The 12,579-nt window shown below is 42.3% G+C and overlaps 1 protein-coding gene across 2 annotated transcripts in view; it reads left to right on the top strand.

The window, feature by feature from the left end:
• ephb3a (eph receptor B3a) overlaps positions 1-12,287 on the top strand; it is a 33,925-nt gene extending 21,638 nt beyond the window's left edge. The window contains exons 7-15 of one of the 2 annotated variants that reach the window (XM_033982565.2): positions 1,548-1,704; positions 1,853-1,961; positions 2,516-2,568; positions 3,119-3,241; positions 3,851-4,098; positions 6,253-6,468; positions 7,189-7,338; positions 8,355-8,548; positions 10,810-12,287. In XM_033982565.2, coding sequence (XP_033838456.1) covers positions 1,548-1,704; positions 1,853-1,961; positions 2,516-2,568; positions 3,119-3,241; positions 3,851-4,098; positions 6,253-6,468; positions 7,189-7,338; positions 8,355-8,548; positions 10,810-10,921 — 1,362 coding nt within the window. In that variant the 3' untranslated portion in view covers positions 10,922-12,287. Of the gene's footprint in view, positions 1-1,547; positions 1,705-1,852; positions 1,962-2,515; positions 2,569-3,118; positions 3,242-3,850; positions 4,099-6,252; positions 6,469-7,188; positions 7,339-8,354; positions 8,553-10,809 lie in introns of both variants that reach the window. The other variant, XM_055228683.1, reaches the window with a different exon arrangement.
• The last annotated feature ends 292 nt before the right edge of the window (positions 12,288-12,579 follow it).

Below are 12,579 nucleotides of genomic sequence, written 5' to 3'. Positions count from 1 at the left end.
TAAAGGTGCACTATGGAACTTTTGGTGAGAGGTCCGCTCATGGACCTGCTCGTCTCTGTGGAGATGTTATATCCTTGCCTGGAATGTACCAGTATGGTATTAGATTTATATGTCTTTCAGTTAGATGTGTTATTCCTGTAACTTGGCCTTGTAGAGTCGCATGTTTGTCTCTATAGCAATAGATAATTTTAATACCATACTGTGGAACATTCCAAGCATCTCCATGGACACAAACAGATAGCTGACCCTCTCCCAGAAAAGTTACAGTCCACCTTAGATGACGCTGTCTTCTTTCCATTTTGCACATTCTCAAGTCACTTATCCAAACTTGGGCCAGCACATTTTTTGTTCTCTCTGTTCTGTAGCTTTACTGTGGAAGCACTGCCAATTAAACACTACAGTCCAACACAGGTCTTTCACAGATGGTTGCTCTTTTGTCCTGCTCTTAAGTGTATCTTATTCTTTATTTAGACATTGCCAGAGAATTTCAAACAACATAATTAGAATAGTGTCCCAGTTTGAATTTTGATAAAAATCAATAGTTGTTTGCAAATGTTAGATCTCTGCTAAATCCAATTAGCTATCTGCGCTAGTACACTGTCAGTAATATCCAGTGTTGTTTTAGAAAAATAAGCATTGCATCAATATTAATTCACTTAGGAATTTGATGCTGCATTGAATTTAAAATGTGCTTGAGGCCATTTCATTTGCACTGAGCTCATAGTAAGAAATGAGAAGTGTTTCCCACAAGTGTAGCAGTAAACTGTAGAAAAAAGACCTCTGCGTAAGCCAATGATGCTCTCGAGAATGTTTATGAAGATTATAATTATTATGCTATGCATAATGTGAAATATGTCCTGCCATTATACGAGGTGACATGCAAATATGCATAGACAATTACAGAGTAATATCCAAACAACATTACCATCCCATTGATTATAGAGGTGGCCGATATGATGATACTGTGAAAATCTGATATTTTGATCAATGTGACTTAGTATTTCTACATTTAATACAGCTGTTGGTTCAAACACAGAAATTTTCCCCCAACATTTCCCCTATTTGTTGTTTCTGTGAGCCACTGACTGAGTGTCAGCTGAATTCAACCAACCACAGAGAAGTGTGAACTTCAGAAGAAGCAGATTTCTGGCACCAAAAAAAATGGTGATATTACTTTTTTGCCATGTCATCCACCATTCTTTATTTTTGGTAACCTAAAGGGCATCTGATGTAAACTATATGCTAATTTAGCAAGCACAAGACTGCATACCATGAAGTAGATCATTTTCTCTAGTAAAAACCACAGAAGGAAAAAAACAAAAGGAAATGAGAATTACTTTTAATAAGAAAGGGTAACAAGTCAGGTTAGTATCTGTGTTAACACATGCAAATGGCAACTGCAAAAAAGGTTCTTCAAAATGTCAGCTACCTCACTTTCAGATTAGGTAATTGGTCAATTTAGTGCGTGTTTTATTGCTTGTGAATTGTAATTATTTGCCAAATTAAGCTCACCCCAATGAGACTGATTGCTGTGTGTTGATTTACAGGGACTGGCCATGTCTCACACAGTGACATCCCAGCACAGCTCAGCTAAAGTGGAGGGTCTTCGTGCGGCCACCCCCTACGTGATCCAAGTGAGGGCACGTACAGTCGCCGGTTATGGTCGCTACAGCAACCCAATGGACTTCAGCACCAGCCTTGATAGTAAGTCCTGCCTCTCCACTGACTCTGCTAATAAGCATTTGACTTAATAGTTTTTTACTGCTCCCTTAATTAGTAACCATTAGCGACGAACCCCAGACCTCCTCTAATTTCTCTTCAGTGCTGTTATTTACTGCGTATTTGTGCGTAGGTGATCCGCAGAAGTCTGTCCAGGACCAGCTGCCACTCATCGTTGGTTCTGCCTCCGCGGGTCTGGTGGTCATTGTGGCGTTGGTGGTTATCGCCATAGTCTGCCTTAAGTAAGTGCTTTTAGCATTTTATTATTTATGATTGACCGCCCTGAACTACATGTTTCATTTTGCTAATTAGCTGCTGAACAAAGAGCCCCATAAAATCTTTAACATGCTTTCAAAGAGGTTATAGTTAATCGTTAAAACAAAAAGAAAAATTCAGGCTTTCCTCTTGTAGCCTGGTTGTCAAGATAGATTTGTTTTACTACTATTTTTTAAGTGGTTTATTACCTGGCATACTTGAAGCCTAGCAGACTGATGCTATACGTGCCTTATATACATGCCAGTCAGTACGTCAGTCTGGTCACCACTCCCTCCCCTGCGTTAGGTCATTGTTATTTTTTTTGTCTTTTTTACTTGTAAATTTCCATATTTCTTTTCACACGGACAGACCATGCATTTTCATTGATGGCTTAGCTGCCTGTCCGCTCGCACTCGTCTGAACTCTGTCAGGCTACACGTCTTTGTATAGTTTATGAAATGTGTGTAGTCTTGACTGGCCAGGCTAGCATAGAGCATGAGGATCACCTGAATGTGGCTGAAAGTGCACGTGTTGTTTACAGGAAGCAGCGGAGCGGTTCCGAGCTGGAGTACACGGAGAAACTGCAGCAGTACAGTGAGTGTGTGTTTCACTTGGGGATGGTCACTGTGGTATTTTAGTCATGCCGGTACAGTTAGCTGACTGATTAAATCAATTATAGAATCATCTGATAAAGGCAGGAAACAGGCCTGTGTTTGCTCAGAGGAATGCTAGACAGGTCAGCTGAAATAATATGGTTAAAATACAACATTTGCGAACTTCAATTTCAATGTAATAGGCTTTTTGAAAAATATTCTGTGCAAGACAGGGAAATGCATAAATACTTTTCTTCAGCCTAATTTGAATAAAACAGAGCAAATCTTCCAAATGACAGTAATTACAATCAAAATTTGGGCAACATGTTTCAGGGGACATTTCACATTTCACACAACATATTTATCTCATTTTGAATTAATTAGCAAACACATTTTACATTATGTATATTTCTTATTGAAGAGAGCTAGGAGCTAAGTTGATACGCAGATGAAATCTATCTTGCTTTGAACACAATTACATTTATTGAAAGGGGAATCTAGCAACCTGTCTGTTTTACCTAGGAATCCTCACCTTGTTTTTTCCCTCTCAGTTTCTCCAGGCGTTAAAGTCTACATCGACCCCTTCACTTATGAAGACCCTAATGACGCTGTGCACGAGTTTGCCAAAGAAATAGACATCTCTTGTGTGAAAATTGAGGAAGTCATTGGTGCAGGTAAAGAACATTGTCTTTTTGGTCCCTTGGTTGATTAAAGAGTTATTTTAACTTAAGTGCTGTATAAAGCCTTAAGGTCTAAAGCATACTAGTGTAGCCTCTTTGAGTTAGCATTCAGACCATGCATGTGAGCTGCTGGTGCCAGAGGTATAAGAGAAATCTTGATAGCTTCTCCTGCCTGTGTGTCTTTATTATTTTCAAGCAGCATGTTGTGTCCTAACTCCACCTTAATTGACTGTCTGCTCCTGCTCGCTCGACTATCCTACCCCTCTTTTCTCTTCTTTTTGTACCACTACCGCCCTACAAAGGCCCCAAGTACAAAACAACCAAGCTCCTCTCTCGGCCCCTCTCTCCCCGCACTGTTCCCAGATTACACGCTCAAACGATTGCGATCACTCCTTCCCTCCCTAACATTTTTAACCCCTGACTTGATGCCTTTCATTAGTCCACCTCCTTGACAATCCACAGTAAAACTTACAGAAAGTCCATTCCCACACTTCACTATTCCATCAATGTGTTCCCAACACTTTTCCTGACTCCTTGCTCACTCAAATCCATATCCTGGTCACCCTCACCCCTCCCCCACTCCTCCTCTTTGTTCCATTACAGGTGAGTTTGGAGAGGTGTGTAGAGGTCGACTGAAGCAGGCAGGGCGTAGGGAGATGGTAGTGGCTATAAAGACTCTGAAAGCTGGCTACACTGAGCGCCAGAGGAGGGACTTCCTGGCGGAGGCATCCATCATGGGCCAGTTTGACCATCCCAACGTCATCCGTCTGGAGGGTGTGCTGACCCGGAGCTGTCCCGTCCTGATTATTACAGAGTTCATGGAGAACGGTGCTCTGGATTCCTTCCTTCGGGTAAGTTTGGGAAAAGGTGTGCTGCACAAACATCTGCCACAGACGATTACTTGTGTGTGGGTATCAAAGGGCCAGGCTCAAAGACAGTGACTCGTGACACCTCTGGGTTATCGGCATGTTTCACTCTGAGCAGAATGCCTGAGGCGGTCGCTCACTGAGTGATACAGATTAAATGTGCAATATAACGCCTGGAGACAGGCATACTGTCTCTGCTCGACGTGACTGACTGAAGCTGACAGCTTTACAAATGTACAAACTCCAAAAGGTGGCACATCCCAAACTTATGGAGGAGTCCTACATCAGTGATCAGAGTGTGAGCCCGGGCCTGCACCTTCACACAGAGCTCAGCAAATGACTCGTGAGAAATGGGGTGTCACACTGCACGTTACCAACTGCACGGGGCCATTTTATGTCATTTACATTCAATAAAATACGTTTTCCTGGCTGACTGCGCTGTGAAGAAGTCTACTTACTGGAGCTATTAGAGTGGTTACGGTTACTTAATGCTCGTGCTGAATCGATGATGTGCTGCAGCTTTTAAAAAGCAGTTCATTCTCCTGATGAAACCACGCTGTTTTCACCAGGCGTCAGAAAGTTTGTTATTGACCTGCTTCATACCACTACAATTCAATCAATGCTGATGCTGCAGATGGATATTGAAGTCTCAGCTTTAGTATGCCTTCATTTAATTAAATTCATCAACCATTTTCTATCCTCAAGAACATTACAATGTGTCTCTATGCAGACTGCAACACCTTCAATAGAAAAAGCAATTAACATCCCAAACAAACAAATGCACAGAAAATTCTTCTGTGAAGAACTTTTGACATTGATTATTTTTTCCAATTGTAGAAACTTTGCATAATAACATATTATATCAATGTGTTGGCCAATGTGCTCATAGATTTCAAAGGCTGCATATGGTTGTATCCACCTTCTCTCTCCCAGTCCACTTGGTCACTCCTCTAACTCTGCTCTAAGGAAATACAGGAAATACAGTGTTCATGCGTGTGACCAGTGCAGCTCTGTGTAATGAGGGGAGGACAGCTAACTGTTGTACAGCCTGTCCGTGTGTGTCGGACACATGAAAGCTCCTCCAGCAGCAGAGCTCCAGAGACAGGGTCACAAACCACACGGCATCATGGGGAGGGGCACACAAAGCACCCCACTGCTCCACTCTATTGCACACACTGCGCCTATGAAGGGCTGCTCTGAATCATGTCTGTTTATACTCCCATCCATCCCTGCTCATTTGGCCCACGGTCGCTGTCCAAGTGTGCACAAGAACAAAGCTGCACAATGTTTATAGGTTTGTCATGCCACATTTTTCTAATTGTGGAGTCAGGGTTCGATTGGGTTTCAATTTGGCTGTTAAATATTCAGGTCATGGGTAAAGAAGGTGCAGAGACAGTCTCACATTTTGCTTGTTAATTGTGTATTGACAAACAATTGATTTGCTTCATTCCCACGTCTCATATTTCATAAAGGCTCGTAAGTCAGTGCTGATTTGCTAGTCTGTCTACGGCGCTAACAAAAGCATGCCTGTCTGTTGTGAAGAATTGTAAATTAAATCCTGAACGGCCTAATCTCACATTTGTTTCATGCTTCCCGAATGTTGACATAAAAGGCCAAATATTGCAGATCCAGGAGGTTCAGATGGGGAAATAAGCTCTGAGCTACACGCCACTCTAATTCATTTGACGGGCCAAGTTTGCTTTAATGTTCACAACGCAAAAATGCAAACAAAGCTTTTTGCCTGAAAGAATTTGTGTTAACAACCATGTGGCAGTGCCAATCTGCAGTGAGTTTGTCGCTCAGAATAAGAAACGACCTGCTGGAGCTGCCATGGATCAGTGTTTGTGTCGGGGCTGGGATAGAGTCGTAATGGTTTTAGTGCCACTGTGAAGTGTCTAATTAATCAGCTAATTGGAAAGCATCCGTGAAAAGGTCAGCTGCCAGAGAGAGTGTGCAGCGGTCATGAAGCATTATGACAGATGTCATGTTTATGTTGCTCTCTGACTGATAGCCTGTCTCCCTTTTATCTGCCTCAGACTGGATACAACTGGATAATAGTTGCATCCCTCTAGTTTTCAGCACTGTCTGTGTCTGCAGCCTTCACACACATTAACAGCTCTAACTGTTCTGTTGGTACAGTTGAACGACGGGCGCTTCACCATGACGCAGCTGGTGGGCATGCTGCGTGGCATCGCTGCGGGGATGAAATACCTGTCAGACATGAACTACGTGCACAGAGACCTGGCAGCACGCAACATCCTGGTCAACAGTAACCTGGTGTGCAAGGTGTCCGACTTTGGCCTGTCCCGTTTCCTGGATGACACATCTGCAGACCCCACCTACACAAGCTCCCTGGTGAGGACATCACATGCTTATATTCAGTACACATAAAATGCTTTTTCATTTGTTAGTGTGTTAGAGTTAGTCAAGGTATTATTTATTCAACTTAAGTTTAGTTACTGATTAAAACACCGCTTAAGTTAAAACTCAATTTGAAAAATCTATAGACCTACAGTACAGTACACTAGTTGTTGGGGGGAGGGGTGTGATCGCACCCTCAGGGCAGCTGTATAGTTCTCAGCTTTTTTCAAATGTGATACAGGACACATGTGTCATGGCAATGTGTGACAGTGTGATGAAGGCTTTGTCTACTCTGTTTCAGCCCAGGCTTTAGTTCTGATATTAATGAATAAAGATGTTTTGAATGTGGCCCGCTGTGCCCTGGATCTAAGCCCCCCAGGCGTTTTTCTGTCATAAACCTCCATTGTATATATTCGCTTATGAAGTTCATTATGTTTAGAGTTGAGTCATAGATCAGTAAAGCGACTTAATCAGTGCGATAAAGCCACAGTGAATCTTAGCTGTTAGTGTTATTAATACTTTCACTTCCCCTGGCGGTTTGTAAGCTCTGTGTTTAATTGAGCTTGTTAACACGCTCCCCTTCACTCGTTCTACATATGTGTGACTGCTCATGTGTGCCAATATTTGCACACGAGACATCCGCCTGTGAAATCTGCATCTTGTGTGTTATTTTCTTGCTCAAACCTTTCTATCTCTGTTTGTACATTTCTGTAGGGAGGAAAGATCCCCATTCGGTGGACAGCTCCAGAGGCTATTGCGTTCAGGAAATTTACCTCCGCCAGTGATGTGTGGAGCTATGGCATCGTCATGTGGGAGGTGGTGTCCTATGGGGAGCGGCCATATTGGGATATGAGCAACCAAGATGTAAGTTCCCCGGACAGACCCATCCTTTTAGGAGATTTAATGGGGGTTTTTTTTGTCTCCAGGTTTAGGGCCTTTTGAGAGTCTTTAGGCAGTTGAGACATTTCACATTGAAGTTGTTCAGCTGGTTGTAGTGTTTATCTTCGCACAGCAGATGCCGGTGCAGCTGTGATCCTGTGTTATAGTTTTAGAGTGCCCTCCACAAATCCATACTGCTAAGCCCCTCTGCTTTTCTCACACACTCTCTGCGGCTGTTTTATGGCTGCTGTTACCTGTAGGCTATCTACAGTGCACAGACATTGTACCTACAGCATTCAGCCAGGACGTGGAAAAGAGGAAAATCCCCTCTCCCAGAACAGCTCTGAAGCACTGCGATTCTCTGGGGAATATCTGGCTTTTATTGTTGCTTTCAAAAGACAGTTGTAACGCTCACAGCAATAAAGTGAAAAGCAGGCACAAAATGAAAAATGCCAGAAACGTATGTATAACTTTCATAACAAAACCCACATGCAGTAATGAAAGCTTCAGTGTGGAGGCCCTGTGTTCCCAATAGCCTTTGCGGCTCAGGCATCGCTCAATAAGCAACAGAGTCAACAAATACCAGATATAAACAGAGGTGTGCACTGAAAACAAGTACCACAGAAATCAAAGGACAAGCAGCAGGAGGAAGAGTGTAGTGAGAAGCAGTAGTGTACCATTGTTGTGGGGAGCTAAACCCACAGTACAGCCGCCATGCTTCACTAAATCAATGGCACATGCTTTTGTCCGCAACTCCCATTGTCTTTTATCATGCTCACTTTCAGATTGACAGTTTTGAAACACTTAGAAAAAAATGTTTGCATATTCCTATAAATATGCACAAAAGATTTTTGGAGTACTTGACAGCAGAGTTGAATAAAGGCAGGACAACAATACACCAAAGTGGTGTTTACTGTCAAATTATACATAAATTTACAACATCGACTTTTTAAATTTCTGAAAAAATTTACAACACTCATGGTGACATGCGTACCTTTCAGGTGATGACGGCCGTGGAGCAAGACTACCGGCTCCCCCCACCCATGGACTGTCCCATGGTGCTGCACCAGCTCATGTTAGAGTGTTGGATGAAGGAGAGGAACTTAAGGCCTAAGTTCTCACGCATCGTCAACACGTTAGACAAGCTGCTCCGCAACGCAGCCAGCCTCAAGGTGGTGACCAGCACCTACTCAGGGTGAGTGAGTAAAATATTCATTTTTTAGTACAAACAGTATTTAATAGTTTTAAGTGTGAAAGCTAAATTACACTGTATTTGTAATTCTGGATGTCTGAGGCATTATAATCGTATGACATTGGAAAATTATACACAATTATAACCTGAGTTAAATGATTATAATATTGCATTTTTTAGCACCAGAAATGATCTAGAATATGTCAGTCTGTAGTTGTTGGGCTGAAAGTATTATGCATGTACATATAAGTCCAAATGCTTTTATTGTTTAGTTGTAGCAGTAGTGCAAACAGAAACGACCTGGTGTGAAATTGCTCTATGTTATAGTGATGTCTGTGGAGCATGAGGGATGGAGATGAGTGGGGCTCAGCCTCTGGGCACTTGGAATAACATGTCATGGTAAAAAATTATGTTGCCTAAAAAGAGCCGACTGCTTGAGTTTGGTTTGTTCTGTGTGGATGCAGAAGCATCGCTCATTGAGCTGAGCGCTTTGGCCAGCAGACAAGCCCTCTCATTCACTCACTCTGCTCTGGAAATGTAGAACAGTCTCATTCACAGAAAACTTGTGTCTCACCTGTGGTGTGCACCTCTCTATTTCTGTGTTAAACAGATGCAGGCTACATTTACATTTGTGTTGTGAAGCTAGTGCTTGATCACAAAGGTTTTAAAAGATAGTCCCCTGAACAATGTTTGTTTTTGTTTTGTTTTTTTAAATTTACACCTTTCAGCTATCATCCCGATGTCATTGTCAGCATGAAAGTATTTGGCTGAGGAGCTTAAATTCATACTGCCCTAAGGGGGGCTAGATTATTACTGGCCTAAGAGAGGAGTTATACCTGAAACCAGCTTTGTTTACTCATGACTGTTTTTGGGCCATTCTGTTGTCTAAAGGTCTTTTCTACCATGGGCGTCTTCTGGATGAATGAGGGAATACATCAGGTTCTGTTCCAGATTTGAACTATGACTGAGGAACATGCTCCACCCACTAAACCCCCTATGTCACTCTTGTTGCGCCTTGGTAGAGAAACACTTATCTGTCATTTTCCTGGGGAGTTGTATCCACATGGTTCTCATCCAAAAATGTATCTACATGGAGAAAATAAAACATTTCATTCTTATTTAATAAAATGCTTTGGCAGAGTTGGCAGAGTTGTTATCATTCTGTTTGTTTTTTTTTTTTTTTTTTTTAACAAATATCTTTGTAACACACTGCATGCAGAAGAAATAAAGGTCAAGCATTATTATTACATTACAAAGCAGGGGGTAGTACCTTTCACTGAATATCACTGAATATGAATTTTATCCCTGCTAGTATCAGTTTCTGTGTTAACACGTTACTGTGGTATATTGGTGGTTGGGAGATCTTTATTTGGACAGAGATAGAAGCTCTCCTGCTCATGGGCGTGTGCTGCTGTGGCTCACAGTTCTTTTGGAGCCCCGGGGGCAGTGCCAGTGCCAGGCTGTGGGCTCACTGAAGCTAATTGTGTGGAAATGTGATGGCTGACCCCAGTTTAATTCGTGCAGTGTGCCGAATGGTGGATGTAGGTGATAGGACAGACAGCAGTCAGTGCTGCTGATGTGGAAAAGCAGGAGTTGATGGAGTGAGAGTAATAAGGGAGACTGAGGAGCAGCTAAAAGAGAGGAATGTGTTTAATTAGGTTTGCTAATGAGCTTTATAATGCATGGAGGGCGGGCTCTGTGCACACACACACATGCACAAGTGTGTGTGTTAGGATGTTGGTGTGCATGTTCTGCTGCATGTCGGTGTGGCCACATGACATGCCAATGATTAATTTATGGTCTCATCTGTATGCATCAGCTGCAGATGCACAGAGCTGAGAGGGAGGACCATCTCCTTGTCAGAGCATGATTTAGGGAGCGTTCGTGTTTGCGGAAGATTCTGAGGCGAGAAGGCAGCGCCCGCTCTACACCTGCTATTGGCTGCTCGCTGATGTTTGGACAGATAACAGGGGAGAGAGAGGATATGAGATGCACACTATCTGTAGAGTATCTTCAGCTATAAGGGCCTTAAAAACGAGGACGGAGCCTCTGAACAAAGGGCACTGAGAGTGTTCTCCAAGATGGATGACAACCACAGTCCAGCTTTAATAAAGCCTGATGAGCAGATATGACCAAGCATCTTTGGGGGACCCTTCACTTTTAGTTGAGGGATGTAGTTATGACATTTTCCCAATTAAATATAGATATTAGTAGTGTGTTTGAGTTGTTATCTCTGTGCTTATTTGAGTATCTTATGTTGACAGGGACCTGTTGCGACTTGGAGGGACGCTGCCAGGACACAACAGGAAGAGTCCGGACAGCAGCCAGGAAATAGTTCGGCAACAGATGAGCCAAACTCTGCCCATCAGAGTGTGAGCTGCAAAATAAACAACACTAGAGGATTCCCCGGAGAAGAGAAACTACCTAGAAACTCTAACACGAGAAGCCTGATGTAAAATATGAGAAGAAAACGAAGAGGAGACTTAAGCTACAAAGAGACAGGACTGATGGACGAGTCTTTCTGTGATAAAAGGAACTATCCATTGAAATGTGTGTGTTCATTACTTGACACTTGTGGATTTGTGACGATCAACATAAAAGCCAAACTTCCTTTCGCCCCTCTCAGGTTGTGTTTGCATGTCTGCATGAGTTTCTGCTGGTTGGGCGTCGGTCTTCCTTTTCGACTGACCACGGACGAACTTGCACACAGTACGATTCAGTATTTACAACCGTGCCAAGACAAAGCATTTGTTTACTCAATATAAAGGACTTTAGACTTTTAATCCAATCAATTTTTTACCCAACCAATGTTTTTTTCTTCAGTGATTTCTTTATCTTCGACCCGCTTCCTCTAAAATGCTGTCTTCCACCTGTGCCGGGAGATAGATGTAATAAATGTACAAAGCATCCAAGTCTTCACACTGTCTCTGTCTGAGAGATGCTACTGACACTGTGCAGGACACATCGTGTGCATGCCAAAGTGGACAAGTCTTCATGAAAAACAAGCAAATATATTAATACTTCAGCGATTGCTTTCAATCTCCAATTTTTTAATCTTATTTCACTCATATATACGCATTGTTTTGTATGCTAAGTTATTATCAATGTTTGCAAGGAGGTGTTTTGTGTTTTTTACTGGAAGTACTGGATTTTTTTTTTTATTATAAGATGCTTTTTCCCACCAATATTCAGACGGACAGTGACTTTTCCACTTGGTCAGAATAAAAAAAAAATGGGATTAATAGGGGCTCATGCAAGTGCCATGTTGTATATATTTAAAGTTGGCAAATGTGTTGCAGATTAGGGGGTATTAAAAAGGTCACTATATGAAAGCTTAGCGACCTTAATAATGACCTGACCTACAAAACATCAGTGTATTACAACAAATCATGCTACAGTTTATTTCTCCTAACATGATGTATTCCTTTGGCACGATTGCTGTCCAGCGCAGTTCTTAAAATACTTAAAATACTGCCTGTATATAAGTCTATTAGAACCAATCTGCTCAGCATATTCGACTATCTGACCTGACCGTGGCCTCATGACCTGTTTCTCTGCCTGTTGATTGTATAGGACAGTTACACTCTATGGACATTATATCGAAAACTACAGTAAGTGTCAAAACTGAGAGAAGAAATGTACGTCTGTTAGCGAAGCAGACTTTTCCTGTGCAATGAAAAGTGTAATAGATTGTACAAAAATTAAAAAAACACAACAAAAATAAGGATTTCTGTTTGAGTATTTTTACGATAATCATATGCAAATAAATTATTAAAGCGATCTCTGGTATTCTCTTTGAGTTCTTGGTGGGTTCAGTCAGGCTGCCGCTCCAGGTCTGGTCTCTTCCGGCCGCCGGGATAAAAAGAAAGAGGAGAGGGTGCGCTTTACCTCCTCAGTCGGAATATCACAGCAGCCGCTTTGGACAGACTCATTATGTTTTAAGATTTATCAAAGCTCGGGCCCGTACAGTGTGCCAATTAGCAGGACCACACGACTATTCAGGGGGATTTCTGGGGCCGCAGTTGGAGAGGCTT

This window comes from Periophthalmus magnuspinnatus, chromosome 17 (assembly GCF_009829125.3).
Source record: "Periophthalmus magnuspinnatus isolate fPerMag1 chromosome 17, fPerMag1.2.pri, whole genome shotgun sequence".
NCBI lineage: Eukaryota > Metazoa > Chordata > Actinopteri > Gobiiformes > Gobiidae > Periophthalmus > Periophthalmus magnuspinnatus.
The sequence above is the reverse complement of the archived record's forward strand: the minus strand, read 5'-3'. Positions and strand labels throughout refer to the sequence as shown.